This window comes from Suricata suricatta, chromosome 11 (genome assembly GCF_006229205.1).
Source record: "Suricata suricatta isolate VVHF042 chromosome 11, meerkat_22Aug2017_6uvM2_HiC, whole genome shotgun sequence".
NCBI classification, from domain to species: domain Eukaryota; kingdom Metazoa; phylum Chordata; class Mammalia; order Carnivora; family Herpestidae; genus Suricata; species Suricata suricatta.
Window position 1 is genome coordinate 98,553,719 of NC_043710.1, and position 26,264 is coordinate 98,579,982.

The following is a 26,264-nucleotide window of genomic DNA, read 5'->3' on the forward strand; positions in this document are numbered from 1 at the left end:
TATTTAGGTTAGCTTGCTGTAAGAACGGAGCTAAAGAGTCAAGTGATTTCAGCACAGCACAGGATGCCACAATGCACAGAATGCAGGCACCGCACTGTATCATAACCTCATGATATATATTCTCAGTATCAGCACGATGAAGAAGTCCACTTTGCTTCATCGTATATTCCGTAACACAATTACTAATTTCTGCCCTAAGTGGTAAATTTCGCACTGGGATACATTTAGCAACTTTCAAAAGGTGTTTCTGAATATTCAAGTTTAGGAACAAAAGAAGAATATGAGAAGATAAAATAAAGGAAATGGAGACCACTATAAAGTTATACAGACACCTTGGGGCGCCTGGGTGGCTCAGTTGGTTAAGCGTCCAACTACGGCTCAGGTCATGATCTCACGGTTCGTGGGTTTGAGCCCCACATCAGGCTCTGTGCTGACAGCTAGCTCAGAGCCTGGAGACTGTCTTCAGATTCTGTGTCTCCCTCTCTCTCTCTGACCCTCCCCTGCTCATGCTGTCTCTCTATCTCTAAAATAAAAACAATTTAAAAAAAAATTGATACAGACTCCAGAAGTCACATGTTTACTGGTAACCAGGTCAATGGCATGGCAAAAATATGGCAAATATAAAAGTATATTACTTGTACATTGAAGGATCGGAGAGAAGAAATTACATACATACAAGCAAAGATATGTTCAATGTCGTAACAACTGAATTCTCTCCTTTTTCCTACCACTTGGTAAATTTTAATTCAATTTATTGAGCATACATGTCTAGAACATCAAATAATTACTATAACTAATAAGAAAGTTATAGTTTGAGACATTTGGATCCCAGCAAAGGAATTCAAATCAATGCAGAAATTTACCAATGCTGAAGTTTATCATGAGGAATTATTTTCTGAACTGCTGTTAATTTAATTCCTTGATCTATTCTCTATATAACACAGTTAAACTGATTCTAATATTTTACATTTCTAGTTGTGTTCCCCCGAAAATATTTCAAATGACATCAGTTCTTTCTCGTTTCAATTTTATAGTCATGATTTGTGACTCAGTAATCAGATATTTGTTTATATTCATTTCTGCTAGCATAGTTTTCTTTTATGACCATTATTTCTACCAACCCTCATTTTCGTGGCCAAATGCTTTAGTGCCCAATTTTGTTAAAAAGATTTCATGTTCCTATAAATTTTTAGCCGATAAATTTTTTGACCCTGTTCAGTTTTAGACATTATCTGCTGATTACGCCTTATGAATTGAATGCATTGGTTAAACCTTGTGCTTACTTTATTTTTAAAATATATTTATGTTTTTAAAATTAGATGCTTATAAAGAAGGAAAGAATAACAGTCCATGATATCACTCCCTGTGTAACTCTTACTGATCCAGGCAGGGGCTCCTGGGGGGCTCAGTCACGTAAGCATCTGACTCTTGATTTTGGCTCATTTCATGATCTCACAGTTTGTGATTTCAAGCCCGAAAATCAGGCTCTGTGTTGACAGTGTAGAGTCAGCTTGTGATTCTCTCTCTCTCCTCTCTCTACCCCTCTTATGCATGCTCTCTCTCTCTCAAAATAAATAAACTTAAAAAAATAAAAATGAACATGTAATTTATATACAAATTTAGAAAATTTAAACAAATATAAAACTTCAGGGTTAACGGTAGAAAAAGCCCCTTCTCTTAAGTGAACCAGTATCAACAGTCTTATGTACATTATTCATAACAATATTATTTTGTGTAGATAATTCTAAGGTAGCCCATAGGAAAATGACCAGCACTTTTATGAAAGGGGAGAGCAAGGGAGGTCGTGGGATGGGGGTAGGATGGAGAAGGTCAATGGAACAGGAGACCGAGAACACCACACAGGCCTTGCGCAAATACGTGACTGAGGGCCCGTGAGAAGCGGGACCGGGGTTTTCTCTCTTCAATGTCTGTACCTTTCCTTAGGTAAGGTGCCTGCCAAGCATCTGAAATAGCTAAATACAGGCTACTGACTATTTGACACAGCTCTCAGATAAACTAATAATTAAAGCAAACAAGTTGAATGGAATCCTAGAATCTGAAAGTCTGGGCAGCTGATTGCATTTTGGACTGAATGGATTTAAGTGACCAGATGTTGTGGTATTGTGCAGACAGAATTTTTACTTAATGAGAGCCAAGAAGGAAGCAGATTAGTATTTGGCACTCCCGCAGTTCAGTCTGCAACTCAATTATGTAGTTTTGTCCATGAGAGAGATTCAGTAAATGCTTGCTGGCTGAGTGATCAAACCATTTCACTACATCTTCCCACTTCCCGTCAGGGCTTTGGTTATTGTAAATAAAAAAGTGATCTTGGATAACTTAATATACAAAAGAAGCAACTGAAACCATCTGGAAAACAATATGTCTTAAAGAACAATATTTCTTTTGGATTCTCTGTTGTTGTTTGAAATCTCTGTTTTCCCAGTTTGGGATTATTATATTGCCACAAAGAAGAGCAAACATCTTCTATTTCTCCTAAGAAGCTAATATTACAGAAGCTTACATTTCAGCATTATCCCCAACCTAATGTTTCCTTCAGAGATTGTGAGATTTTAGAAAACTACCAATTTTCAGCTCCCTGTATTAAATGCAGACATAATTATCCTCATTTCCACATCTTCGTGCACAGTTACCGTCACTAGGGTTTGTCTCAAATTAGCATGCCTTCAAGTCACTGAATTGCTGCTACATCTGAACATTTTTTAAGGAAGAGAGAAAAGCAGTAATTCTTTTTCAAGGAAGATTAAAGTTATTAGCTTAGTCCTAAGATTAGAAAGCATACAGTCTAATTATATTGTGGAGGCAGTGTTAGGGAAATGGTTAAAGAGAGTGGACTTTGAAGTCAAACAGATTTAAATTCCATTTAGGAATACACTCTTATTTACCTACTTACTCCTCTTTGACAATAACTCCCTCAACCTCTCTGAGTCCTATTTTTCTCATCAGTAAATAAGGATGATTCCTTATTCATGGTCCATGATTGTTGTAGGACTTACATGATAACATTCAATACCTGATTGTTGTAGGACTTATAACATTCAATACCTGTATATATTTCACAAATATGAAGACATGCATATAACACACATGTATACATGTGAATAAATTACATATGTGCTGGTACATATGAGTGTGTATAGATAAATGGACAGACACATAAGAGGAAAAGGGTCCAAGCATGCACTTTAGTTTAGTATAATGCTGGGCACATAATAAGTGTTCAATGAAAGGCAATTCTTAAATATTCAGGTAATAGAATTCTACTCCGGATGTTCTGGAGAGGTCCTGGCCAGTTTTGTATAACAGAAGTTGAAAGATTTTTTTTTTCAAGCAGACAGATCTGTGTTCAAAATTAGTTCTGCAACTGGCTAGCTGCATGATCTTGATCAAATTACATAAACTTCTGAAGTTTCGATTCTTTAAAGGTAAAATAAGATTAAATAATTAATAAGATTAAATTTACTCTGCAGGGTTTTGAGGAGTGAGCAAGATTAAAAGACATCAAGTGTATAAAGCACAAAGCCTGACATATAGAAGATGTACAATATACATATTATTTTCTCCATGATCTTACACACGTCCTTTAACCCTTGATGTTTTACTTCTTGATATTTAAAATATATAAAAACTACATCTGTACTCTTCATAGGGTTGCAGTGCAGACTGAATGAGATGATATATAAACTATCAAACCAACCGCCAGTGCGTAGCTTGGTTTGCAGTGTCTCTAAACTCCACTTTCCTGGGTATAGACAAAATCTACCAAGACATCAAAATAATGCAGATCTGAATGTATGGCAACATCTTGAGTATTCCAAGAAGAATTTAAAGTCTTTGCCAAATCTTTTCAAAAGCCTAACAAAAATTTCTCACTCAATACTACAATGAAGACAGTACTGAGAAAAATCCATGGGTCTCTTTCCACTTGATAATTAAGTCAGTCACTTATAGGTGTTGGTTCCAGACTGTGATTTCTCAGACGGTCAAGGCCATATCTCCAGTGTTTAACCAACTGTCTAGAAAATAATAAGTCTTCAAAGTCCATTGCTGAACACAAATAAAAGTCCCTTCTGGCATTGCTCCAGCCAGGATCATCCAGAATCAGCAAACTGCAATCTGCCTCCAAAGTAGAAAGTCTTTGGTCCCCTGAGACATTCAAACAGAGTCCAGGCCCATATCCCTACCCACCTGCTGATTCCCTGATCATCTGACCATCAAAATTAGTCCATCTCTTCAACTTCAACAGGCCTTCCACTAGGAACTACTTGCGTGTATTTTGGACACTGTCATCAAAATTACCATGTTTCACCAAAGAGAATGATGTGCATTAGTCAGGTTTTATGAAATTTATTTTTTTATGGTTGGTTTAACCTTTGAATGAGCACATTAAAGGCAAGCGGTAAAGCAGAATAATTTCTTAGAACTGAATCTACATGTAAATCTGATCTTGTAACATTTGCACACAGGGTGACAATTTCTGATGGTGTGGGAAGCATTACAAATGTGAAGAAATCAATGCAGCCATTAGGAAAAAGCAAGAGTTGCTAGGAAACCACATTCCAAATAAGGAATATTGTAGTGGTGACCCAGACAATTACCATATGCCTGACATGACATCAACACAAAGGCTAAAAGACTTTTAAAAGCACCCGTGACACTGAATTATTCCTACCACATTTGCAACCCAGGTGATTAGAGTTGCCTTTCTGTGACACGAAAATTCAAATGCAAAATCAAAGTGAGTTCAGAACAATGAGAGATGCCTCCTAGGACTTACGCAGTCTCACCAATGTACTCAGGTACGTCTGTGGTACACAGTGTCCGATAATTTCACTTTATTGAACAAAGTCCTCTCAATTTTTAAAAGAATCTACTTTTTAAGTCTGTATATTCTATTTCTATGTGTTTCTAAATTTACAGGAAAAAGTCTTCAAGAACATACAACATAATTTATTTTTTTAATATTTTTTAAACATTTATTTATTTTTGAGAGAGAGACAGACAGACAGACAGCCAGACGTGAGCGGGGAAGGTTCAGAGAGGGAGGAAGACACAGAATCTGAAGCAGACTCCAGCCTGTGAGCTGTCAGCACAGAGTCTGAAGCGAGGCTCGAACTCACAAACCGTGAAATCATGACCTGAGCCGAAGTTGGGCAGTGACCGACGGAGTCCCCCAGGTGGCCCAATATACAACATGATTTAATATGTGGTGATGGTTGGCAATTAGATGGTTGGCAATTAGATTTTTACTTTCTTCCGTGTATCATTTTTGGAGGTCATTTATATGGCATTTTGCGATTTTGGAAAACTAACAACGTTACTTTGAAATGATTTTAAAATTTTTATTTGGAGCTGGATATTAGATTTCAAGACCGTAACAAACCAAAAACGTAAACGCTAACAGGACGGTTAGCACACAGGGAGCACAGCCCTCTCGTACGGATCATTCCATCTTCCTAGGTTCACATCAGCGTAGCCTCACAAGATCCAAGCTGCCGGCCTTGGCATATGCACGTCTGACAATTAGCTTTAAAAGAGAGGAAGTTAAACTGATGGGAAAGAGAGCTGGGGAGAGAGAGGGACGCAGAACCTGAGAGAGTACTGAGCACTGAAAAGGAACCAGGGTGGAAGGGGGAGGGGGGAGGGAGAGGGGAGGTGGTGGTGATGGGGGAGGGCACTTGTGGGGAAGAGCACTGGGTGTTCCATGGGAACCAATCTGACAATAACCTATTAAAAAATAAAAAATAAAAAAACAATAATGAGCACCTTTACTAATATAATTTCTAGCCTCCTCTTAGGACATTGTACAAACATTCCTGGGAGGGAGTGTCTGCAGACAGGCGAAAATAAATGAAACAGATTATAACTTCTTGAGGAGTGTTTGCCCCACAGTGATATGATTTAACAGAGTAACTTCATAAAACATTTAAAGTGTGCCTCCACTAAAGAATGCCTTTCTCTTGTGAAAATGCGGAAGTGTAAAAACCAATACACACAATCAGGCTAAGCAATTTTTTATTGGATGTGCAGTTTCCACCAAATCAATTTAGCCCATCCTTCATTGCTTGGCTTTGTTTTTCCTTTCACACATGTATTACTGCCATTTATTGCATTTAGCAAAAATATGCAAATACTCTCACAAAAGAACTGCTTAGAAAATCTGCTTGACAAATATTGTAACAAAACTCTTCAGTAAGACCAGCCCTTTCAGAAGTGTGTGCCTGACGAACTGTTTTTTCCACAGATGGAATAGGTGATCCTCAGCCTAACTATATCGTATTAGGATCAGGCGGGATTAAAGACGAAAGCTAAAGCAAATCAGCAAGGGAATTCTAGCTCACCGACATACACATGGCTAAAATAATAAGGTCTATTCATTCATTGTGCCAACATTTTATAGAAGAATCGTAAGGCAGCAAGTGTGTCCTGTTACAGCCCGGCCACAAGTCCAGTTCTATGACTAAAACACATTTCTTGCTCAAAACATAAAAATAATTCATTAGAATATAAGACATGATGTTTAAATTCAAACACTATCTTATGAAAAAATGTAAATATAGCATTTTAAAATATGTATCTTCTGCATCACAATCCACAAATAACCAAAGGGAAAATAAACAGAGAAAACACAATGAAGCACAGTGGCTATAAACTCACTCAATCTGCGCAGCGACTGTGATTTTCAAAATAAGGATGAAATGGCAGCCATTCCCTCCCCACACACGTCATTGAACTTATCTCCTTCATTTCATAATTTAAAAAAGCAATCATTTTGGATGGAATAATCCTTAAACAGATTACTTATTTCCATTCTCTTAAAGAGGACTTCTAATAGAAGTTTAGGTTTTCTTGACTAGAGTCATGAAAAGTCTAACTTAACAGATAATGGATATTTACACAGTAAGAAAATTGTGACAATATGAAAATTTATTTACCACACTTCTATTTAATAAACCCTATAGAGTGCAGTAATTAGGAGGTCTGGTTATATATTTTTCTTATTCTTGTCTTTAACTGTAAAATTGAAATGATATCAATAAAGCCCTCCTAGGCTCACGAGACTCAGTAGACCTATCACGTGGCACGTACTTGGATCAGTCACTACCTGGCACACCGCTAAGTGCTTCAATAGATACTTATTGTTACTCTGAGGTGGCTATTTAAACACAGTTAGATGTTTTTGTCTTATCTATTTAAAGATAATGTCATCTGTGACTTGCGTTGAAAATAGGCACAAATATAGATTACTGAGGATGAATCATTATTAGTAAAATAAGACTCATAAAAATGTACGTGACTGTGAACTTCTATTTCTAGAAAGAGCAGATTATATAACCGGAACACCCCTCTGCCAGTCAATTCACAAGGCAATGAAAAAAATATGAAACCTAGATAGGGCACATGAGGGCAGCGAAGATGAAACTCAAGAGCGGTGAGGGTGTTTGTCTGCTACAGGCATCTTCTGGCTTCAGAAGGGAGTGAGGTTGGGGAAACACTTTTGGTACCTAATGATACTTAAGGAACCCCGGAGACCAAATCCCAAGTCTGAGGACTGCCAAGGGGAGGCCTTGGTAAACCTTCCATACTTTGAGATGAGACCCTAGCAGCTAACACCCTACATATAAGGGCAATCCAAAAACATAAAGTGAATCAGAAGTAAACTGGCCTCCATGGAGAAGGACACCTGGCATGAAATCCTGTGACCCTAAGTGCTAGAGCCCCAAGCGGTTCCTCCCACCAGAAGAACACATAAAATTTCCCTACAGAATTAACATCATTCTACTTCTCAGATAATTTCTGTAATTGTTTGTACACAATCCCCAGCACACGAACAAAAAGTATCAAGAATTAGGCACACAGGAGGTAAGTAACATGACTAAAAAGTAAGTGAAAGCACAGATAATGTCTAGACCACTAGGCTCTAGAGAAGGGATTTATGGAGCAAAGAGTTTAATGATGGCTGATACCATCCAGGAAGTAAAAACAATCTGAAGAGTTTTGTCAGATGAGTAGAAACTTAAAAAAAAACTATGCACTGCTCTGACATTAAATATCAAGTGGGTGGTTTAATGAGTGATTTTCATAACCAGTTGAGAAGAATATTAGTTAGAAGGGGTGAAGAGAATATACAGACTCAAGTTCTAATAATTAAACAAAAGCAAAGTACAAAAGAGAACCTATTGTAAACTCCTGTGCTGGTAAACCCTCAGTGAAAATATACTTTAAACATTTTCTTTAAAGAAACAGAAACACGTTTCTCGTACCATATAAATTCACTATAGAGAATGATGTATTAGAAAATACATTTATCCATAAATGTCACCAGTAATATTAACTCTGTATATTATTGCTACAATAAAACAGTAATTTACCAAAACTGTAACTATTTGCATTACGTCAAAGATTAAAAGTAATTTCAAACGTGTCTACTGGATAACATGGGATGTGAGAATAACGGCTCAGGATCTTAGTGAGCTCCTCTAATGCCTAAGGAGTCCTTTCTGAACCCTTGGGCTTTTGTCCTTAGGTTTAGGTTCTGGAGATAGAACATTTCAGGTAAGTATATTACATACTTCAGGGTGAAAAATAAAATTAGAATTTTATACATAAAAAATTATCAAAGAATCACAGAGAGTCAAATTACCAAATAATTAGTTTTTCTTTTTCCTAAATACAATCTTGGGCTGTAATCTCATGGGGTTAATTTAATACTGCAATATTTACAAAGAACAAATCCCCCAAAATATTAAAGTAGCAACATCAGATTTCCTTAATAACAAGTATTTAAAAATTAATTGGAGAATAATTATTTCATAATCTCAGAAAATCCTGTAAACTCATTAGAAGTCTCAGTTGAAGCTCATACAAGTTACAATTTAATGTATTACATGCAAATGGCAGTATACCTAAATTGTGTATTAATATTCCTGCCTTTGGACTAGGCGGTTAGAAAAGATTCATACATAGCATTTCCCTGATTTGCAATTAAGATTGCTAAACACATTAGTATTACAACATGAATACACGTTGTTTTTTTCTTAACTCTCTTTCACAATCTCTGGATAATTGCCTCATTATATAAAATGTACTGTTCTCTAAACTAATGAAGCGAATTTGAATTTGTGTGCCTGTGTGATGAAGCTCAGTGCAAATATTTTTTAAAAACCGAAGTCCAAAAGTAAGACTTAGATACCTGGACATGCTAACTCAATCTTCTAAAGCCTTAAATCATGAAAACGGCACTAGTCTTTCCAAAGTATATTTTCATTCTCTAGTCCATCAACACAGCTTCTCTTTCCTACCCTCAATTTTATTTCTAAGGAATAAAGCAAAAGCAGTAATAAACATTTTGTCATTTTAATCAAAGGGTGCTTAATTATTAGTAAACGTTAGCCTTTTGGCATTAAAAACTGTTCAAAATATTTTGGTAAGATTAGGGTCACAAGGTTAAAGAAGAACATGAAGTCATACAAGTTTCTAGTGAAGTCACAACATAGCTAGCTCAAACAAAGGGGAAAGCATATGAATTTGATAATACTTTAAGAGTTAAGCATAAGATGTAAGGAACTCAGACTTCCTCTAGGGAGAGGGAGTGGAATAAGCATAATGCTGACATCTGTATAAGCCGGGAGAATCAACATCATATTAAGAAAGTATTAAAAATTCTAATCATTAATTTTAAAAATTATTGTTTGTTTCAAATTTTTATTTAAATTTTAATTAGTTAATAGGTAGGGTAGTGTTGGTTTCAGGAGAATTTAGTGATTCATGACTTACATACAACACTCAGTGCTCATCACAACAAGTGCCCTCCTTAGGGCCCATCCCCCAGCTAGCCCATCCCCCACCCCCACCCTCCATCAACCCTCAGTCTCTCTCTCAGTGTTTGCTTCCCTCCATGAAAGCAGGCTTAATTAAAGTCACTTTGGGATTATTTTTCCAAATGGACTATATCTGTATATGCTTTGTAGCTACAAGTCTAAAATGAGCCCCTCAGTCTCATTAGAGTACTTATAAAAAATAATTTGCTTGAGTATTATAAACTGAAATACTATATTCTTTTGGTACTTTAAAAAAATTTTTAAACTAACCCAATTTTACAGTTAATGATTCAAGGATATTACCAATCACTTGCAAGCAATTGTAATTGATAATTCAGGTACCTATTTCCTAAAATGAGAGATGCCTGAAAGACTTACAAAATCATGTAAACATTATCAATTTATTTTTCAAAATATGAGATGTTTGGCGGAACTTTATTTTGAACAATTATTGCAGTTTAATACCTTAAATTTTAAGCACCCTAAAACTTACATAGTTTGAAGTAAACAGTCAGCTGATCATGCATCAACCCTACTGCACACCCAAGCATTTTTAATAAAAGATTCTTTCAATAAGTTTAGAGATGTTCCCATGGCACCAACTTAGAAGCCAATCCAAAGTCAAATTAATGTGCCAAAAACAATTCCAAACCATGCAAATAATATGAATAAGTAATGAAGCTAAAATTATTAAAGTGGTTTTATGATTTTGAATTCCCTTTCTGCATTCTTATTAAATCTTTATAGACATTTCCTCTTCTGATTTAATAAGACTATGTGATTCATAAGACAGAGGAATGTTATATACCGCAAATAAAAATATGGATGAGCACACTGTAAGACACAATTCCTTGGTTTTGTTCTAGGGTAATTTAAGTTTGCTTTGACAAGGCGGAATCAATACAAACATTGTATCTCCTATAAAAGAAAATCCAACGTAGAACAACAATCCCAAGTCATAAGACTGCCCAGCTAGTAGTCTTGAAAATTTAAGAACTGATAGGAGCTCAACCTGGACTATGTATATCTGCAGTTGGAAACAGATCTGAGACACATTACTTTTTTGTTTTCCTGGCAGAAGTAGAAGTGTCATTCCTATACTTGAATAACTCGCTGATTATGTCCTGAGGGGACCTAAACTATTTTTTTGAATGCTCCATGCTTTCCTATTTTTATTGCTGATGAAAATGGTTAGAAAACCCTTTCTCTTTCCACTTTTTAAAACTGCCTTATGTAAACATAGATGTAAACATGAAAGAAGAGTAGTAAAATGAGTAATTTTGCACTAGAACCCTACCTGCACTTTCCCTCCTGTCTCCTCTCCCTTCTCGTCAATCTTCTTCCTCTCCCTTGGAGTTAAGCACCACCTTGAATTTGTAGTCACCATTCCCTTTTTCTCCTTTACACGTTTTCCCATCAATGCAGATATTTCTAAATGGCACATTTTTTCCACATTCCCAGTTTTGAGACTTAATTAAGTGGACTGCAGCCTCCTTTTCTGACTCGCTTCTTTTGCTCAAGATTATGTTTTTGACACTCATCCTTGTTGGTGTCAGTAGCTGAAGTCATTCATTTTCCCAACTGTATGCTATACCAAGGCTGTGTGTGTGTGTGTTTGTGTGTGTATACATATATATGCACATATATATTTTTACAGGCAATCCTTTCTATTAGATGGTTATCTGAGTTATTTCGTTTGAAACTCTTAGCAACGTGTTGCTATGAATAATCTTGTGACTTCTACTACACCTGCACAAGTCTTCCCTGTGCAAGCATCTAGAGGTAAGTTTGCTGGGATGCAGGGAAGGCACAAATTAAGGCACACACGATATACCTTAATTTGGAAGGCACACCCCCGCCAGCTGTGTGTAACTTCCTGCTGCTCCTGATCCTCACCAACAGTGACACTGTCAGAGTCTCAAAGTTGTGCCAAACTAGTAGGGAGAAATGCTATAGTAAGGTGCTATCAATATATAGTCATCCCGTTACTCATGAGGTTAACCAAGGATACTTTTAGTGGTTAAATGTGTTGCAGAAAACCCTCCTAGTTATGGTTATCTTTTTATTCTTTTTAGGTGTTATTTGATAAGCAGGAAGGTTTTAACTTCAGTGTTGAAAATTTTACACCTATTTTCTTTATGATAAGTTTTGACTTGACTAGTTTACAAAAAAAAAAAAAAAACTGTTCCTTAATGCTGAGTTAAATACTCCAAATTATAAATTTAAGGTCTTACAGTATGGCCTCTCACATTGTACCCCACGTGGAATTATTTTACGTGCAGCGTCATGAAGCAGAGATCCAGTCTTAATACTTTTGTCCACATGGATAACCAGATGGCCCCCAACCTTTGATGGAACAGCGCATTCTTGCCACACACATCTATTTCACCTTTGTCATTTACCAAGTCCCTATCTTCTCTGATGCACTAAGATTTATTAAGACTTGGTCAGTTTTGAATTCCTATGATTTGCCTTCATAGAATCCATTAGGATTACTGTGTCTGAGAACTGATTGATGTCTTTTATTGTTCTAGAAAACAAAATCCTTGTTTTGCATTCCCTCTGTCCCTCCATGTGGAATCCCAACTGAACATGTATCTTCCCACTCTGTCCTCCATTCCTCCCTCATATTTCATATTTTACATGATCTTATTCACATTTCCACATTTTTAATTCTCCGGACCTGACTATGGATAATTTCCTCAGTTCTAACTTTCAGTGTACTAATTTTTCCTTCAGCTATGTCTAATCTGCTTTTAAATTCATCCAATAACCATTTTTTTCTTTAGTGTTTTGTTGATTAGGAGTATTGATTAGGAGCTCTCTGGTTCTTTTCCAAATCTACTGCTCCTGCCTCACATTTTTAAGCTTCTTCTTTATTTTCTTAATTATATGAAACATTGTTATTTTGATTCTATCTGAAAATGCTGATATCTAATAACACTTCACACTCAGTCTCCAGAGTACTTTACCTATGGATATTCTTTGAAGGGGCGATTGAAGTTGACTTCCTCCAGAAAGAAGTAACGTTTCCTACGATCACTGCTCATGACAGATAAATTAATTTAAATTCCCCACTTAAATTGTGTCAATCTACATATGCAATATAATTGGCACTTTTTTCTTTCCTATTAGTTCAGTGATGTCCTTAATAGTTTTCAAAAATCTTAAAGAATATTAAATATTTAAAAAATATTTTTAGTACAACATTTTAATAATTTTAGTCAGAGGTGACACTCATAATATCTAATCTGCCCTAACTCCAGAATTAGGAATGTACCATATTTGGAGGCTTTCTTTTTCTCTGTTTATTTTAAACTCATAGTTGGTGAGCTGTTAGAAAAGGGCTGTCTTATATCCATGGTTACTTCTCCAAATATAAGATTTCTGGTTTCTAAGAAGTCACAGTAACAATATTTCTGGGATCCCTGGGTCCTGGCAAGACCAGAGGGAGGTGACCTCTACCATTCTTAGAGGTAGACCTTAGACTGTGGAAAGCCATCAGTCAAAGAGGGTACAACATACCAGGAGCTACACTTCCCACCGCCTTAAAATTTCCTTAGTTATTGGGCTCCAACCTTCAGGCTCTGCCACACTGAAAACACGCACAAGTCAGAGCGCCTGGGTGGCTCAATTGGTTCAAAGCGTCCAGCTTTGGCTCCGGTCATGATCTCAGTTTGTGGGTTCAAGCCCCACATCGGGCTCTGTGCTGACAGCTCAGAGCCTGGAGCCTGCTTCGGATTCTGTGGCTCCCTCTCTCTCTGCCCTTCCCCCATTCCTGCTTTGTCTCTCTCTGTCTCTCTGTCTCTCTGTCTCTCTCAAGATTAAATATTTCCAAAAAAAATTAAAATAAAATAAAATACACGCACAAGGAACCCTGAGTTCCTGAGAACACCTACCTGTACACTACCCAGAGTGAGTTGTCCAGGTCCTCCGTTTTCACTTCTTCGGGTTATGTCTGAGACCCTGATTCCCACCACCATGGTTGCTTGGTGAGTTGGTCACTGACAATGAGCTTTTCCTTCATCTAATTCTTCAACTCTTTGTTTTCTCCAAGGCAATTCGCCTTTCATATACCTTTTCCTATTTTGGACCTTATTTCACTTGTTCTTTTCCCAGTTCTATGAGTTTTCTCTAGGTAAGCCTCATCCTCCTTACTTGTCTAAATCTGTAGGACGCATAAGTAGAATTCCAAAGGGAATTTCGTGCCCCCTTCAATTAAAGGCATGCTACTACTCAAACCACACTGTAGGGAAGGTTACCTGAATCGGTCTTCCGTCAGGGGTCAGCACCTCTTCTGAAAGTTCCATCATCTTCAGCGCCATCAGAGCAATGGGCTTAGCGTGGCAGAGGCTCTTCCGATGCAGCCCCGCAGCAACACAGTACGCGTCACCTATTGTTTCCACCTGCAGCCATCAGACAAACCAAATGCAAACATATGATAATGAGCCGGAAGAGAAATGATGAGTTATCTGCAATCACAAATGATGCTGAAAACATGTCAGCAAAACATCAATAAATTAAGCAATTAGACAACGGAGTGCAATCACAGCAGAGTTTGCAAACAGCCGCCGTCAAATCCTGACATCTCACTCCAGGGCTGTTCATCAGTGTTATCACCACGGATGATCACTGAAATTGGGAACAACTGGAACATAAAACAATTATCCTCCATAAAAAAGAACTGCCAGTATTTTGCTTAAACAGTTTTCAAATAATGACCTTTTACAAAACAATCCTCTTGTCTCCTTCAAACTTTCAACAGTGGTTATATTTGAGAAATGAGAAATTGATGTGCTGAAACACATCCATAATCCTACAATTAAAGAGTTAACAGGCACTGCCCTAGTCTTTCCAGACCCTACTCTAATTTTATTGTCAGCATCCATTCTGAATAGTCATTGCTTTTAGTAAATCTTTTAAGTATTTACCCCAGGTTAAAATTCTTAAGTTTCCAAAGCATATAGCGTGATAAAGAACTTACTTTCCTTAAAAAATTGTTTTAGTATTTATTTATTTTTGAGAGAGAGACGCACACAGAACATGAGCGGGTGATGGTCAGAGAGAGAAGGAGACACAGAATCAGAAACAAGCTCCAGGCTCTGAGCAAATAGTCAGCAGAGAGCCTGACCCAGGACTCGAACCCACGAACTGTGAGATCATGACCTGACCTGAAGTTGGCCGCTTAACTGACTGGGCCACCCCGGCATCCCAAGAACTTATTTTCAGAGGAAAGTTCTCTAATTATCCAAAGTATACCACCGTATACTTGGATTTGCAAATGATATATCTGACATAGGGTCAATATCTAAAAAATATAAAGAATTCCTACAACTCAACACTAAAGAAACCAAATGATCCTATTTTAAAAATGGACACAAGACCAGAATAGACACTTTTCCAAAGAAGACATACAAATGATCAACAGACACATGAAAAGATGCTCAACATCACTAAGAACCAGGGTAATCCGAATCAAAACCACAATGAAATATCACCTTACACCCATCAAGGCTAAAATAAAAAAGATAAGAAGTAACAAGTATTGGTGAGGATATAGAGAAAAAGGAGGTAGGAATGTAAACTGGTGCAGTCACTGTGGAAAACAGTATGGGGGTTCCTCAAAAAATTAAAAAATAGACATACCATATGATCCAATAATTCCATAATTCAGTACTTACTGAAGGAAAATAAAAACACTAACTAGGAAAGATATGTGGATCTCTGTTTACCACAACATTATTTATAATAGCCAAGACACAAAAGCAGCCTAAGTGTCCATCAACAAACAGATAAGAAAAACATGGGACATACATACACTGGAATATTACAAAGCCATAAAAAGATGAAATTGTGCCATTTGAGACAACGTGGATGGACTAGAGGGTATTATGCCAAGTAAGATAATCGAGTCAGAGAAAGACAAAGACCATATGAGTCTACTCATAAGTGGAATCTTACTAAACAAAAAGCAGAATCAGAACTATAAATACAGAGAACTGATGGTTACCAGAGGAGAGGGGGATGGGGGTGTTGGCCAAATGGATGAAGGGGAGACGGAGATAGAGCCTTCCAGCTATGCAATAAGTCAAGGGAATAAGAAGGGCATAAGGCACATAGTCAATGATATTGTAACAGCAACAAGTGTTAGTTACATTATGGTGAACACAGCATCATGTATAAACTTGTCCAATCACTAAGTTGAACACCTAAAATGAATGTAACATTGTGTCAACTATACTTAAAAAATTATTTGGAGATAAACTCAATAGTTCTAATGTTTTAATTAGAGCAAAGTGACAAAATATTATATTAAATGTCCAATTCCAACATCACCTTTTCAGTGAAAAGGTCCTTCTGTTGGTTCTTAGTGCAACTAACCATTTCTTCTGTTTCCACAGCATTTCCCACACCTCTTTGCTATGGCTTTCATTATAGGTTATAATCAAAATATATCCCCAACTCTTGAGTCAGCTCTTTAAGAATGGGACCAAATTGTCTTCATCTCTGCATTCCTTTTTTTTTTCATAATATTTTATTGTCAAATTGTTTTCCATACAACACCCAGTGCTCTTCCCCTTAAGTGCCCTCCACCATCACCACCACCTCTTTTCCCCCCTCCCCCTTCAACTCTCAGTTCATGTTCAGCATTCAATAGTCTCTCAAGTTCTGCATCCCTCTCTCTCCCCAACTCTCTCTCCCTCCTCCGCTCCCCCTGGTTCTCCATTAGGTCTCTCCTGTTTTTCTGCTAGACCTATGAGTGCAAACATATGGTTTCTGTCCTTCTCTGCCTGACTTACTTCACTCAGCATGACACCCTCAAGGTCCATCCACTTTCCTACGAAGGGCTATACGTCATTCCCTCTCATTGCCATGTAGTACTCCATCGTGAAGATATACCACATCTTCTTGATCCATTCGTCAGGTGATGGACATTTGGGCTCCTTCAAAAATATGGGACGCTTCACGAATTTGCGTGTCATCCTTGCACAGGGGCCATGCTAATCTTCTCTGTATTGTTCACATATTTTAGTATATGTGCTGCCGAAGCGAGCACCATCTCTGCATTCCTAATGCTTATACTGGTTTCTAAAATATAGCTATTTAATAAATCTACCGAATGAATAAACAAATAAGTCAGCCATGTTTTTCACAGTTATAATAAATCATTCTAATAGTGTGGTCATGTTTACTGCTCATTTCATGAGCACCACATAGATGTGTATAGAAAAAAAATGTCTCTAAACTATTGGAGATGCTTCTATCATAAATTACCAAAACTTACAAAATATGTTATTAGTTAAGATTTAATAGCCATAATTAGATTTTGTGTGAATGCCTTCTAACAATAGAGTATTAAAAATGTACTGCATTCAGTTCTGTTGGTACTTATTTAGGGAATATAATGAGAACTCTTAAGCTCATGAGACGAGAAATGCCAAAGTGATCACTTGATCACCAAAACATTCTCAGAAAATACACATCAAAAATTATTCCAATACCCTCAGACCTACCATGAAATTCAACATCTTCACCTGTTTTCTTGTGCCAGAAAAATGGAAATAAAATCATATGGTAAGAAGAGAAAGACGGTGCATTGTGAGTTGGCAATAGTTTAACTCCAAAGACTGAAATATACTTCCCCCAAGGAATTCCCATTGAGAAAGACATCCAATAAATAATGAATGTCTAAAATGTGTCAGTTTACCATTTCCTGCTAGAAACACAATGTTCTGTGCTAATCCTCATATTTGTTTTATCATTTTGTACTTCTATACACTTTTTTAAAAGTTTTTATATAAATTCCAGTTAACATACTGTGTTGGTTTCGGGGCACAATGTAAGTGATTCAACACTTCCATACAACACCTGCTGCTCATCATGACAAGGGCACTCCGTCAGGCCCATTGCCTACTTCACTGATCCCTCCGCTCACTGTCCCTTGCTTTGGTAACCATCTGTGTATTCTCTGCAGTTAAGAGTCTGTTTCTTGGTTTGCCTCTCTTTTTCCCCTTGGTTTACTTGTTTTGTTTCTTAAATCTCACATATGAGTGAAATCATATGGTATTTGTCTTTCTCTGACTTGCTTTGCTGAACATTATACTCCCTAGCCCCAACCACATTGTTGCAAATAGGAAGATTTCATCCCTTTTTATAGCTGAGTGATATTCCATTGTATGTAAATACCACATGTCACGAGCTACGTACTTTGAAGGTAAATTCTGGTTTTCAGATATAAGAACACATAGGCAGTAAATTATTTGCACAAATTGAATTGCTTTACAGTGAACTGTGAATATGCATGTTCCCAGAGCATCATCTCTTCTTGGAATCCCTCTCCTCCTTCATCACCCATCATCTTTGTTACCTTTTCAGCTAAAGTTTATTGAGTTCCACTAAATGTGTATTCCTAGAATGGGTACCATAAGAATACAGATTAGTTCCATTTGCACTTTTTCTTTCAGCAGTGTGTAATGCATTATGGAGAAGATGGGCCAATAGGTTGCTAATGGATACGACAAAGAATTCTAATAAAGTACAAGATAAATGTGCACACAATATAACAAAATCACATGAAAATCTATATGTGATCATGTAGGCTTTTATACTATTTAGTTTCCAAATATCTGAAGTCTCTTTACTTATCAGAAACAATAGGATCAAGAACTGGGCAAGGGTGCCTGGGTGGCTCAGAAGATTACGTGCCAGACTCTTGATTTTGGCTCAGGTCATGATTTCATGGTTCAAGAGTTCAAACCCTGTGTCAGGCTTTGATCTAATGGCATGCAGCCTGCTTAGGATTCTCTCTATCTCCCTCTCTCTCTGCCCCTCCCTTGCTTGTGCTCACTCGTTGTCTCTCTTTCTCTTTATCTCTCTCTCTCGAAATAAATACATAAGTAAACTTTAAAAAAAATAGGCAAGAAATAGACATCACAAAACAATGGCCTGTATCAAGATGTGTAATTCTCACAATTATTCACCAACACCCAGCATATAGAGAAAAGCTTAAGGATGTTTTCATCATACTAGGTTAGACTATGTTGCAATAACAATATAACTTCAAAATCTGAATGCCCAAAAGTAACAAAGGCTTGTTTTTGATTCATGCTACAAAGTCATGTGGGTTAAGGAACTGGAGGAGAGGGGAGAAACACGTGCTGTGTCTCTCTACTCTAGGACAAAGGCTAATGGAACCTTCCTACCTGGGGCTGGTCACTATGGCAGAGAAAACGAGGTTCTGACAAACTGCACTCACTGGCCGTTACAGCTTTGTCTCAGACGTGACATATAGGGCTTCTCAAGATTCATCCACCAAAGCAAGTCACACGGCCATGATCAGTGCAAAGGGGATGGGGAATTCAACTACCCTTCTGCCATAGACACGAGCCAGAAATATCAGGTGAGTAGCACTTGTATGTACATGAACGAATAGGTAATAGCTTAAAAGTTTTCAAACACTCAGAGGTCTGTAAAGTGCAGGTAATATATCTGTAAGATGTTTTTTCTTTCTTTACAGATGTATTCAGCATCTTCACGGAAAATCTTAGTAGAAATGCTACCACCTTAGTCATGCATCTTTCCATGGAAGTTCTATTCTTCTCTCCCTTCATCTAATTGTGGTCCATCCAAGTTTGGCAGAATCAAGTACATATGCAAATTTTAATGGGTTTCCTTCAAAACCATTAGTCAATTTTGCTTCACTGGGAGCAGAAAGAATGGAAACATTATATATCAATTACATTTGCTCTAAAGGTTGTTTCCTTGAGTTAAACCAGCTAAACAAGTGGAAATTATAAACCATCTAGAAAAACTGCCTGAACAGTTGACTAGGTTCTGAATTCCTTTACAATTGCCTCAGTGTTTTTCATATGCAATTTTAAATACCACAACTACCTAAAATAGTGCACCTCATTTATTTTTGGAATCTCCAACCTGTCCTTGAATGACATTAGATAAGAACAAAGATGGCTAAACTAGTTGTGGAGGTGGAAAAGATAGTGCTTGCATCCTTTTCTGAACATAGAAGAGGAGGCTTCTGCACCAAAAATACTATGTATGACTGTTGCCCTACATGTTATTATAGATGTTTTTATCAAACTAAAGCTATTTACCCATCTCAGAATATCATCTTTTCAACTTTTGATAGTAAAAACCCTCACATTATCCCAGAAATAAAGGGGGTATAGACAAACTTCTCAGAGCTTTGCACTCTTCCCTTTTATTTACATTATTCTAGTTTTGAAGGAATAATATAAGAGTTTATTTTAGTTCCTAATAGAACCTCATTCCTCTAACATTCTTTTCCAACCCCTCCAGGCCAATGCTCAAGAAATATCTGTAAGGTTTCTTGGAAATTTGGGCATAGTAAGGAGAAAGGAGTGTGAGTGTGTGTATATGTGTGTGTGTGTGTGTGTGTGTGTGTGTGTGTGTGTGTGTGATGGGGAAGGGTAGTGATGGTGATATTGGGCTAGGATTAGCCTAAAAGAAGACTGTGTATAACAGGACAATGAATAATGGCTTTCCAATGGACTTACACCCCACCTCAGTCTTTCAATCCCACAGTCCTTGGTCTGTCTTCTGTTGAACTTTCTAGGAGTTGTAAAAGAAAGTTTGCGGAGAGGGGAGGGATAAGAATAGAGGGTCAGAGAGCTCTGGCAGCCTATTTTCCTGGACAACCTCCCTCTCTCACTCTAGATATCATCAAGAGGAGAAGCAAATTGAAAAGTCTACTTTCTACTTGTTTTGCTTTCTGGTTTTGGTCCCTAAAGCCATTAAAAACAGAAAGAGGAAAGGGTGAGAGAGGCACAGAAAGGAGAAGAGAGGTGTTAGAATGAGTTGTAGGCAGATAGATGAAATCTACAAATGAAATGTGTCTTTTCTCTCCTGGCATCTCACAGAGCACTTGGTCACCTGGTCATGATCATGTAGGCAAAAGGGGACGGACAAACACGCCACATTCTTCATGGGCTCATTGACTGTGGCTAAGAATACATGATTCCCAGAAAGGATACTGTATTCACCCTTATTGAGAGGATAGAGCCACACCTGCCAGCCTAATGACTTGTCTGACATCAGGTATGGTTCCTGAGTGACAATGAAAGGAGGGTGGGTAGAGGAGCTTCCCAGTGGTTGACAGGGAGCCTGAGTCCACAGGTGGTTCTGAAGGTCTCTGTCACCTAGAAAACAGAAAATGGGGTTGCTGGTGCTCTGGACACAGATTATCCAAAAGGCTGACTAGACAAGGTAGAGCATAACACAGGCCTTCATGAAGACTTGTCAGTAGCAAAAGAGCTCCTGGAAAAATTTTGGGTTTGGGGAGATTTAACTTTTTATCCTTTACCTCATACAAGCTCAGCAGCTCTCCACTCTTTATGTCTTTATTTTTCCAGATACCAAGCAGGGTGGGCAAAATAGGCTCCTGGCCAAAGATAAAAATTCAGGTGGTGATAGCCAAGCAGAGGTCTTAGGGACATGGAGTTATTCACTGGAAGATGAGCAACTTGCCACAGACACTAAACATGAACCAACCTTTTCATTGTTCTTGTGGTTGTGGTGCTTGAAGATACAATGATCCTCTTCAAATACGACTCTTAAATACCTACACATCAGAAGCATGTAGGAAGGACTTGACACAGATAAAGACTGAAGCAATGGAGATGGAGGCAGTGCTGTCTTGAGTACCATTTCCTTGGCTTAGACAAATGATGGCCGTGTCCATAAAAGCTACATTAGTGACGAGGACAGCGCTGACAGAGTCGAGAGGGCAGCACATGCACACTACTGTTGGCCAAGCAGAGGTCCAACAACTGATGGCAGGTAAACTGGGATGAGAACAATTTCCAAAGGCAGGAGTTAACCACACTAGTACCCAAATAGCCTGACTATCTCCATGGGCTGCCCTGCTGAAAGTAGTCTGATTTCTCTTCACATGGTACCTCCTCCTGTAGGAACTAGGCTACAGTTCCCTGTTAGTAATAAGTTTTTCAGATTCTAGGAAGCTGTGGTCTGAGGAGGTGATGAAGGTGAAGAAGCTACAGGTGATGTCCTGCTCGTGGAGATGAAGGTGGTCAAGGGATCCTGATCCTATGTTTCAAATGGAAAGAAATGACACCTGTCCAGAAGATCTGACCTCATCATACTCTTTAATGATCACCTTGTTTCTGCAGTAAGAGTTTGTCCAAAAGAAAACCCTGAACTTGTAGCCTGTCCTGGGATGTCTGAAATCTTTCCTCCCTAACTGATATAAACCTTAGCAAAGCAGCATTGGGGCACTTAAGTGTTAGGTGGGGGTTGGTTCAAAAGGTGAAGTCTCACAATGCAGGTATAGGTTGGGTGATCAATCTTGTGCCCTCTCACCCAAATGCTGCTGCAGTCACCCCAATTTGGGATCCAGGTAGAGGAAGGTCCTGCCAGCCTGAGCATCTGTAGTCTCTAACTCCATACTCAAGAAAGTCCCTGAAGAGATCACGTTCAGGGCTCAAGGTCCCCCCACTTGCTTTACCTCCACCCCTTTATTCTCCTGCATCTCTCATCCTTTGCCCATTAACATCACTTCCTCATCTTCTCCTCTACCTCCTCATTCACTTTTTTCTTCTCCAGGATTCCCATTTCTCCACCGGCTCTTCATCTACTACTTCCTTCTGCTGCCACTGAGAAGTGGCACACCCCTCAGTTGTCACCTGAGACCTCTATGACACCATAAACCAAATCTCTGTAGGCATTCCACCTGACATTACCAGGATGTGAAAGTAGATCACTCACTAGTACCAAAGGTGTGGGATGTGGAAGAACACTGAGACTTCATGGGTGACAGCCTGGATATTGCCACACCCTGTCACCCCAACTCTAAAGGAGGAGACACCACTGGTCCCAGTTCCTGAGATTAGACAGAACAGTAACTACAGCTGAGCAAGAAGAGACTATTTCCTACAGGGGGACCAAGAAGCAGCCTCCAGCTCCTTAGCACATTCATTTTCATCAGACACTCTGTTGGGAATTCATCTCCATATATTTATCCTTTTCCTATACAATAATCACCAGAAAGCAAAATTATTACCCTGTCCTTTTTAATTTTTTGTAGATCATCTTGTAGTCAATACAATATTAGCACTTCCATTATAGGGTCCTATTGTATGATGTCAAAGGCTGATATTCTGGAAATAATTTTGATGTTTTAATGAGTTAATGTTGCAAAGGCTAGTGCTCTGTACTGGTCCTTGTGCAACCATTGGCAATAAGAACGAAGGTGTGATGGGTCATTAAAGTGACCTCCTATTACTTCTAACTTTCTATGGATGTTACCTCTTGTCACAAAGGAAGAGAAAGTCCTCACCTGGCATTGCTATTAACTGGCACTTCAAAGAGAGGAGTCTCTGTACACAAACACTGACTCTGCATGGCCTCAGGAAAATAAAAGTTTGTGCTCCTAAAGTCAGCTGTCATTTTTACATATGGACTGTTTCCTCCACTACAGCTTTAAAATCACAGCCTGATTATCCTCAGAGATCCTGGATCAGCAGATGGGCTGAACCCAGGTTTAGTTACTCGTTTTAAAAGGCCTTGAAAACCACATGGATGTTCTCATTATTTTGAAAGGAGACATCTGATAAAGAAGAACTATTTCCACCTTACTGGGTACACAGCTTGGAGGGCATGTTCCTAACACTACAAACCAGACAAAGCCTATTTCAAGAGGAAGCCCTTATTTTCAAGTTCAAGTTTTCTTTTTCTACTTCTGAGTCTGTAACTGACATAAACATATCCAATGGATAAATTTTTCTTTAGCGTGATATCACAGTGGTGTTAGGGGTGTGTGTGTGTGTGTGTGTGTGTGTGTGTGTGTGCACGCGTGCGCATGCACACACATGTGTTTATATTCTCCCCCTACTAGATATGTATTTTTTAAAAAATTGATATTTTACTTTTAATATGCCTAGACCCTAACACAGCAGTAGGATAGTTTTTATGAGTTTTACTGAATGCTTTAAATTGTGTCTAATTTCTACAGGTTGGAATTGTCAAGATTTCAAATGCAAAATTCAGTACCACCTACATAAACATCACCCAGAAGGTACTTGTTAAAAATGAAATCCCAAGGCCCACACCTAGATCTACTAAATCAAAATATGGGTATAAGTCCCAGTCATCTACATTTCCCCATGTTCTCAGGTATATTTATGATTTTCAAAGTTTAAAGACTTCTGGTATATTACACAAACTAAAAACACTACAATATTTACCCAGATATCCACCTTTTCTTTAACACCCAATGAGCTCTTGAAAGAAGAAGAAAAGAAAAAAGTACTCCTACCCTTGAATTCCTGCCATTCCCACTATTCCTTCTCTGTGTTCCATCCTATCCATAGGGCAATAAACTTTTCCAAAGATTTCCTTACTTGTGAGAACTTTAAACTACAACTCCTAGCCCAGGCTTCCCCTGACCCCCACACCACACACACACACACACACACACACACACACACACACACACACACAAATACTGAGAGTCATTTGGCCCAGGCTTCCCCTGACCCACATACCACACACACACACACACACACACACACACACACACACACACACAAATACTGAGAGTCATTTGGCACAATAGGTATTCAATGATCCAAAGAAAGTTTGCTGAGTTCAATTAATGGCTGTATAATGGCTTAGCAATTTAAATGGAAACTACTTTAAGGATTTACTGATAAAGCCACTTAAAAACCCTTCATTCTTTTAAAAAACCTGTCTAATTACACTCATTTTGGTTGATGTTTCTGACCCAAATACTACTTCTTTTAAGGATGTCTCTACAGTGCTCCGCTGATACAGCACTGGAAAAGAGGTCATGGATATAAATAGAACAGGGATTTGGCCTGGGAACTACTCCCAAATGAGGGAAAATAAATTCCAAATGACTGCCTATCAAAGAAAGCTCTTCTCCTGATAATATGCTCAGTAGATCTCTCAGTATAAACTCTAGTTCCTTCCCAAGAATCCCAACCATGTGGAAAATGCTGCTGTCAGGCCCCAGATTATTTACCATAAAAGTTATTGAATAGTGGGTCACGTGAAAAAAGAAAAATATATTGAAACATGCAATCAAAATTTCTTTCTAAATCTTTAAGTTAGATGCACGCAACTGAAAATTTCCTTCTCCTGTCTGGCACCTATCCTGTAGGATCAGTAAGGATTGGGCTCCAACTCTCCATTTTCATCCCCCACTATCACTTTTAGTTACTCGATGCTCCAATCAAAAGGAAGAGCTCAAAGTTCTTTGCCAACTTCCTGTATCTCCCACCACGTTTATACTCAGTTACTGCTCTATTTGGAATCATCATCCATTTACTCTTTGTAAAATAATTAATGAGTCTATAACTTACAAAAATAGTTTTCCAGGGACTCCTGATCTGCCAGAACTATAAACATTGTCCCTAAAAATCAGTGGGTGTCAGCTATATTTTCAGGAAATACATAATGAGTGTTAAGTAAAGTGAATCAATGTCACAAAAGTGAATAATTTCAAGACTTATAATAATGCAACAGTAATCAAGATCATGTGATACCTATAAAAGAACAGACAAATATATCGGTGGCACAGAACAGAGCACCCAGATGTAGAGTCCCAGAAATACGGTCAACTGATCTTTGACAAATAAGCAAGGGCTGGGCACCTGGGTAGCTCAGATGGTCAAGCATCCAACTCTTGACTTCCTAGCTAAGGTCTGACTCTTGATTTCGGCTCAGGTCATCATATCATCATTCGTGAGTTTGAGCCTTGCATCGGGTTGTGTACTAATCACTTGGAGCCTGTTTAGATTCTGTTTCTCCCTCCCTCTCTGCCCCTCCTATGAACATGCTGTGCCTGCTCACTCTCTCACACACACAAAACAAACAAACGAAAAGCAAGGGCAACAATATGGACCAAAGCTAGTTTCTTTAACAAATAATACTGGAAAAAGTAGACATCCACATGCAAAGGAATGAATCTAGACATGGACCTTATACATTTCACAAAAATTAACTAGAAATGGGTCACAGACCTAAATGGAAAATGGAAAACTATAAAACTTGTAGAGGAATAGAAGCTAGATGACCTCGGGATACGATGATGCCTTTTTAGATGCAATACTGAAGACAAGATCTATGAAAGAAATAGCCGATACACTGGGCTTCATTAAAATTAAAACCTGCTCTACAGAAGACAGTATCAAGGGAATAAGACAAGACAAAGGCTGAGAGAAAATATTTGCAAAATATGCATCTGATAAAGGATTCTTTTCCAAGATATATATACAGCTCTTAAAATTCATCAATAAGAAAATACCCGATTGAAAAATGGGCCAATCACCTTAATAGACATCTCACCAAAGACATACAGATAGCAAATAAGCATATGAAAAGATGTATCACATCCTGTATCATCAG

The 26,264-nt window shown here is 38.1% G+C and overlaps 1 protein-coding gene and 1 non-coding gene across 2 annotated transcripts in view; both read right to left on the reverse strand.

Annotated features, from left to right (window-relative positions):
* Nucleotides 1–26,264, reverse strand: part of GUCY1A2 (guanylate cyclase 1 soluble subunit alpha 2) — a 275,577-nt gene that overhangs the window by 80,498 nt on the left and 168,815 nt on the right. The window contains exon 6 of the mRNA XM_029915681.1: nt 14,102–14,245. Within this exon, the coding sequence (XP_029771541.1) occupies nt 14,102–14,245 (144 nt within the window). The remainder of the gene's footprint in view (nt 1–14,101; nt 14,246–26,264) is intronic.
* On the reverse strand, nt 16,788–16,896 carry LOC115272818. The gene has a single exon (XR_003900475.1). It is a non-coding gene; the product is annotated as a U6 spliceosomal RNA (small nuclear RNA).